This window comes from Suncus etruscus, chromosome 12 (genome assembly GCF_024139225.1).
Source record: "Suncus etruscus isolate mSunEtr1 chromosome 12, mSunEtr1.pri.cur, whole genome shotgun sequence".
In the NCBI taxonomy this organism is placed as follows: Eukaryota; Metazoa; Chordata; class Mammalia; order Eulipotyphla; family Soricidae; genus Suncus; species Suncus etruscus.
This window is the reverse complement of record NC_064859.1, coordinates 53,714,384-53,721,116: the sequence shown is the minus strand read 5'-3', so window position 1 is coordinate 53,721,116 and position 6,733 is coordinate 53,714,384. Positions and strand designations below refer to the sequence as shown.

At 50.5% G+C, this 6,733-nt stretch overlaps 1 protein-coding gene across 1 annotated transcript; it reads left to right on the top strand.

The window, feature by feature from the left end:
- The first annotated feature begins 578 nt into the window (after nucleotides 1-578).
- FOXI3 (forkhead box I3) lies at nucleotides 579-5,339 on the top strand. The gene is made up of 2 exons (XM_049784935.1): nucleotides 579-1,185; nucleotides 4,774-5,339. Exons 1-2 carry the CDS (start codon nucleotides 579-581, stop codon nucleotides 5,337-5,339), a joined length of 1,173 nt encoding a protein of 390 aa, XP_049640892.1.
- Nucleotides 5,340-6,733: the final 1,394 nt, after the last annotated feature.

Below are 6,733 nucleotides of genomic sequence, written 5' to 3'. Positions count from 1 at the left end.
TTTTTGGGTCACACTCGGCAGTGCCCAGGGGTTCCTTCTGGCTCTTCTATGCTCAGAAATTGCTCCTGGTAGGCTCGGGGGACCATATGGGATGCCGGGATTCGAACCGCCGTCCTTCTGCATGCAAGGCAAACGCCTTACTTCCATGCTATCTCTCCGGCCCGGGCTCGACCCTTTTGACTTCTGCATGGGTTCGAAGCTGGGCTTCCCGCTTTCCTCCCATGCAGGCGCCGGCTCCAGCGGGGCTCCGGGGATTCGGGCTCGGCTGCAGGGGCGAGGAAGCGAGCGCGCCGGGCCGGGCCGGGCCGCTGGGGTGTGTCGGGGGCGTGGACAGCCCCGGGCGGGACCGGGTGGAGCCCCGCCACCCGCGGGTTATAAGAAGCGGGTGGGCGAGCAGGCCGGGTGCAACGCGCACGGCGCCCAGATCCCATCCAGCTGCAGTCGTCCCGGAGCCCGAGGCCGAGTTGGGGCCCGCCCGGTTGGCCCGCCAAGGGATGCTCTCGCCCTCCGGGAGGCGAGACCAGACGCGCTCGCCCCTCGCCGCCGCCACGCCGCACCCCGCCACCCCGGCCCCCGACATGGCTCTCTACTGCGGCGACAACTTCGGGGTGTACTCGCAGACCGGCCTGTCCTCGTCCAACGCCGCCGCCCCGAGCGCATCCCCGGCCGGCCGGGCCCCGTACGGGCTAGCGGACTACGCGGCCTCGCCCGCCACCCCCAACCCTTACCTGTGGTTCAACGGCCCGGCTGCGGGGGGCTCGGCCGCCGCCTACCTGAGCGCCCCGCCGCCGCCGCCGCCCCCCGGGGCCGCCCCCTCGCCCTTCCTGCCCACCGCGGCGCCCACGGCCGCGGGCAACTTCGCGTGCGCCCAGCGCGCCTTTGCGCAGTCGGCGCCCGGCACGCCCGCCGGCCCGTCGGCGCCCGGAGACCTGAGCTGGCTGTCCCTGACCAGCCCCGAGGACCTGGTGAAGATGGTGCGGCCGCCCTTCTCCTACTCCGCGCTCATCGCCATGGCCATCCAGAACGCGCCCGAGCGCAAGCTCACGCTCAGCCACATCTACCAGTTCGTGGCCGGCCGCTTCCCCTTCTACCAGCGCAGCAAGGCCGGCTGGCAGAACTCCATCCGGCACAACCTGTCGCTCAACGACTGCTTCAAGAAGGTGCCCCGGGACGAGGACGACCCAGGTGAGTTGTTGAGCCCGCGCGGGGGTGCGGGGAGGAGCCCCGATTCCTAGGGACTGCTTGCTTTGTTGTTTTTGGGTTTTGGGGACATATCCGTCTGCGCTCACGGGTGACTCTGCTGTGCTCAGAAATCTGCTCCTGGCAAGCTCGGGGGTGGGGAAGACCCTGTGGGATGGCTGGAATTGAACCCGGCTCCGTCCTGGGTTGGCCGCGGGTTTATCTATCTCTCCGAGCCCCTGTGGGGCTCCTTGGAACACCCACGAGGAGATTGGAGCTGGCCCTAATCCGGGCATGGGAGCGCCGGGAACCTCGGCTGCTTGCAGTGCGTAAAACTTGGCCGAGACCTGGCTAAGTATCGGACCCTTTGCCAGGAACCGAGGCTCGCTGGAAAGGAGGCTCTTGAAGCGGAGATGTAGATTAAGAGCGCAACTCTCGGATTAGGTGTGATAAAGATGAGCCGAGAATCCCCGAACGAGCTGCTAAATGGGGTGCGAGACCCAGGGGTCTGCTTCCTCTGGCGTCTTTGCGAGGTGATTTGAGGGTCGTGGCACGGGCGACCTGAGATAGGGGCAGAGGGACAGAACTCTAGCTGAGTCCTGCGCAGTGGGTTTGGCGCCTTTGACCATATCGGTTTTTTTTCGGATCTAAATTCTAGGCTGAGGGGGATCGTATTAGAAGATCAGTTTCCTTCGTAGACTGAAAAGTGGAGAGATGCAAACTCTGGGACAGAGGGAAATACTCGAGTACAAAATGAGCTCTATCCTGTTTATTCTAGAGCAGGGCTTTCCCAGGAAATAAGGCGCAACGCATGGGATTGTAATTTATGGGGGACTTGAGTACACCCGGCTCTGTACTCAGGTCACGCTTAGCGGTGCTCAAGGATCTTATGGGGTGTCAGAACCCGAGTGCAAGTCAGGAGCCTTGCCCGCTGTACTAGCTCCTGCCCCGAGATTGCAAATTTTTTAGTAGCTTCATTAAAAAAAAAAAATGAGTCAAAAGAAAACATAGTGTAATGGTTTTCAATCTTAGATAACTTCCAAGTTGTGTTTCAACCTGTAACAAATTATTTTTTGGTGCAACATCTTCAAAATATTTCCCCTTTTCTTTCACCTGGACTAGTCGTATTTGAGTGCCCGTATGTTACTAGCAGTTACCCGTTGGGTAGAGCATGTAGTTACAGAAATCCATGCATCTTCTCGATTTGGCCTCTGAAGCACCTGAGATTATCATGTAAATTATCCATTATACTCCTAGAAAGTTTAGGATTCTGTAGCCAGTGGTGTGACTGTATGAAGTTCCAAGCTAACATAATAGAAATGCTCATAGGTGTCACTATTATTTATGGTAGTTTTGTGAATGGAATTGTATTCCTACCAGCTATTTGTAGAATGTGTCAGTGGGGAAAATGTGTGTTGGAGGGGGCCATGCTAGTTTTTGGAAGCAGCATACATAATTGGGGGAGGGGGGGAACCACATCGGTGACACTCAGAAATTACTCCTGGCTTTGTGCTCAAAAATAGCTCCTGGCAAGCTCGGGGACCATATTGGATGCCAGGGATCTAATCCAGGTCCAATCCATATCAGCTGCATGCAAGGCAAACACCCTACTACTGTGCTACATAATCTTAAGAAAAATGTTGAATCTAGGGTGGAGAGACCTACAGCTTTGCTTTGCATACTGCAGGCTTGTGTTTAATCCCTGGCACCACATATACGACCCTGAGCACCAAGCCAAGAGTAAGTCCTCTGAGCACAGCTAGGAGTCCCCCTAGTGTTTCCCCTTCCCCAAATAATGCTGACTCTAGATCCAGTCTGCTTAAACCCCAGCTCTGCTGCCACTGAGAATATGTGGTTGTTAACCAGCTCCTCAGTTTCTTGGGTCTGAGAAATGGAATCACTAAATACCTGTCTCTAGAGGGCTGTGAGGCGCTACTGAGTTTATCCAATTTGAGTTTATCCAGTTAAGTGCTTACCCACACCTGTGAGTGTAAAATGATGGTTTTGCAGAAGTGACAAAGAGCTTTTGAAGATAAAATCTCTGAAGTGATAGCTTCTTTTTTTAATCTTAAGAAAGAGAAAAAAAGGGGATTTTTTTTTTAAGCAGAAGAGTAGTACTGCATTATGCATTCAATGAAGCCCCGACCTCAGGTTTGCCCAGATATAAGTCTCTGAGGCATTGTTCAAGCAATGACTGCTCAGTAATAATTTTTGTCATTTTCTTGTTCTGTCAGACAAGAGGATCCAGTATTTAATCTTGCCTTAGTGGGGGTGGGGGTTGGAAGGGAAAGTGCAGGGGGCATATAGTTCTTTTCTTTTCTTCCTTTTTTGGGGGAGGCCATACCCAGCTGCGCTCAGGGGTTACGTCTGGCTCTGTGATCAGAAATTGCTCCTGGCAGGCACTGGGGATCATATGGGATGCCGAGACCAACCAACCAAGTGACCAACATTGGTTCTGGGTTGGTTCTTTGCTAGGCAAACACCCTACTTCTGTGCTATCTCTCTGGCCCCAGTTATTTTCTTTTAATAAAAAATAATCAGCTTTTCACTACTTGCTATGTGAAAGCTATGTAGTTATTTAAGCCAATGAAATACGTTCTATTTTTGAAATACTTTTTTTTTGAAATACTTTTAAATTGGCTTATTACTGGTTTATATTTTTATGTAAATTCATGGAATTCGGGGCTGGAGAGATAGCATGGAGGTAAGGTTTTTGCCTTGCACGTGCAAGGTTGGTGATTTGAATCTCAGCATCCCATATGGTCCCCTGAGCCTGCCAGGAGCGATTTCTGAGCATAGAGCCAGGAGTAACCCCAGAGTGCTGCCGGGTATGACCCCAAAACCGAAAGAAAAAAAATCATGGAATTCTAGGAGTTTAGCATCACACCTCTTTGTAATATATTGCAACTAGTACTAAAAAGATTTAAGTGTTTTTTTTAGGAGATGGTAGCGTACCCAGCTGTGCTTAAGGTTTATTCCTAGTTCTGCACTCAGGGACCATTCCTGGAGGGCCTGGGGGGGGGGGGAACCATATGGAATCATTAGAATTGAACCTATGTTGACCATATGTAAGGCAAGTATGGCCCTATGCACTACTATCTCTGTGACTCCAGTTCTCTTAACTTATTCCTTCCATCCCTCTTGGCAATCATCAGTTTTCATTAGTCTAGGAGTTAGTTTTGTTGGTTTATGCCAATCTATTTGCTTTAGTTATTAATATTTTGCATGAATGGAGCTATCTGGTAAGGACACCTCACTTATTTTCCTTAGCATGATCATTTCAGATTCCAGCCACCTTGTTCCCAAAGACAGCATAATCTTAGCTACAAGGGGACCCTCCACTGGGAAAACACAGACCCTGGGTATAAAAGCCCTTCTGTTGCTTTTACTAGGGCAAAGGGCAGGTTCTATGTTACTTGTGAATGAGGCCTCAGTAACAGGGTGCAAGTATCCTTTTGATTTAGTGTTTTTATGTCTTTCAGATAGAAGGTAAGGGGTTATACTGCTGGATCTCGGAATTCAGTAGTATTTGATGTTGCTGGTAGGGGAAATGCCAGCTCCTTCCTAATGCCTCCTCTTCCTTCCTTTTCACAGGGAAGGGTAATTACTGGACCCTGGATCCCAACTGTGAGAAGATGTTTGACAAGGGGAACTTCCGAAGGAAGCGAAAGCGCCGCTCTGAGGCCAGCAGTAGCTCTGCAGTGGTGAAATCTGAGGATGGGCTCCCATCAACACTGGGAGTGGGTGGGAAGTCCGATGGAGAAAGTGCCTCTTCCTCACTGATGAGGCCCTTTCAGTCCACAGAGCACCCAGAGGGCAGCAAGAGTACTGCCTCCTCGCCTGGAGCCCCCATGCTCAGCTCTACCCCCTGTCTTAGTCCCTTCTTCAGCTCCCTGAGTGGCAGCAATAGTGCCAATGGCCAGCGTGTGCTCCCTGGCAGCCGCCACCTTGGGATCCAGGGAACCCAGATCCCCACCAGCAGCACGTTCCCCACAAGCTTCATCTCAGAGGCCTCCTCAGACACCGTGCAGCTCAACAACAGCTCTGTCACCACCAGCAGCCAGAGATCTTCTTATTACAACCCCTTCCCGGGCAGCACCAGCAGCAACCCTTTCTACAACTTCAGCACGGTCTACCCCCGGGAGGGCTCTGAGGTATAGGGGATTGCATACTTGAAAACTCTCCTGGGGGCTTGCAATGAGATGGATTCCAAGGTCCAGGAAGGAACTTGAGATTCCGAGTCTCTCTGGAGCTCCTGAGTGGTCTGTGGTCCTTGTCCAAGTGTAGAGCCCAGGTATAGCAGATAACTTTGAACAACCAGCTTACGTGGGTCTCTTTAGACTTGATGGATCTCTCTAGAGAGAGAGATCTTCCTTCCTCTGTACAAGGAGCTCTTGGAGAGTCCAGTCTGTCTATCTTTATTTTTTTTTTTTCTTTTTCTTTTTTTTTCCCCCTCAGTGCTGCCTATCAGGGTTATAAGCACATGGGGATAGAGGGGCTGGCCAAAAAAAAAAAAAAAAAAGAAGAAGAAGAAAAGAAATACGTGAAGTTATTGGAGAAGACAAAGAATTGACAACAAAAACAGGAGTGATAGTTCTGAAGGCTGTATGGGCAACTAGTTATCTCTTTCCAACGTATCTTCTGCCTGACTTTTCTAGAAAAGTCAGATGTCTGAATTTTAATAATTTTTGTGAACTGAGATAACCTTAGTCTTACATTGTTTTGATATGTGGATTTTTCTAGGACAGGCCATCTAGGATTTTTGCTTCTGAGAATTGCAAATACTGTCCAGTTAGAAGCCATATCATTTTATTTGGGCCCACAACTGACTGCATATATGAAGGTGACCCCAAAAGTCTTATTGCTTACTACTGTGTCAGCTTCATACTGATAGCATCATTTCCCCTGGGCTTGATTGACAGTTTTCTTATTATGACCCCTAAATGTTAACAAATCCACTGCTATTGCTACTTTGCAAGGTGGGAATAGCTCTAAGATTCATATCTCAAAAAGGGCCCCGTTGATTAGAAAGACTATGACTACGAGGTGTTCCCACCCATCCTTCAGTTTTCTCCAGATCCTGGTTCACTGGCTTCTGTTCAATGTCTGTTCTTTGGCTGATTGTAACAGCATTAGAACTGCCCAGGCAAGCCCTGGGTACCAGGCTCAGCTCTGAACATTTGACATGCATTTATGGAAACATTTCACCTTCACATCAGCCTCAAAACAAAGGACATGGGTGGACTCTGGGGCGTTAGATAACTTGCCCACTGCAGACCCAGTCTCCAGAGAGTGTGAGCTTCTGCTACAATTCTGAGAAGCAAAGCACCAGCATCAGTAAATGGACATACTATAATGGGAGTCCGCAGAGCTAGGTCCATTTGACCAAAGCTTCTGCTTGAAAGGATTTCACTTCAGTTGCACTGCCTGCCTGCCTACCTACCTGCCTGCTGTCAGTCTTGAGCCTTGGGACCATTTTCTCAGTTTGCTAACCTATCTCATGCCATGGATGTTTTTGTGTTTTTTAAAAAAAAAAATTGCATTTTATTTTTAA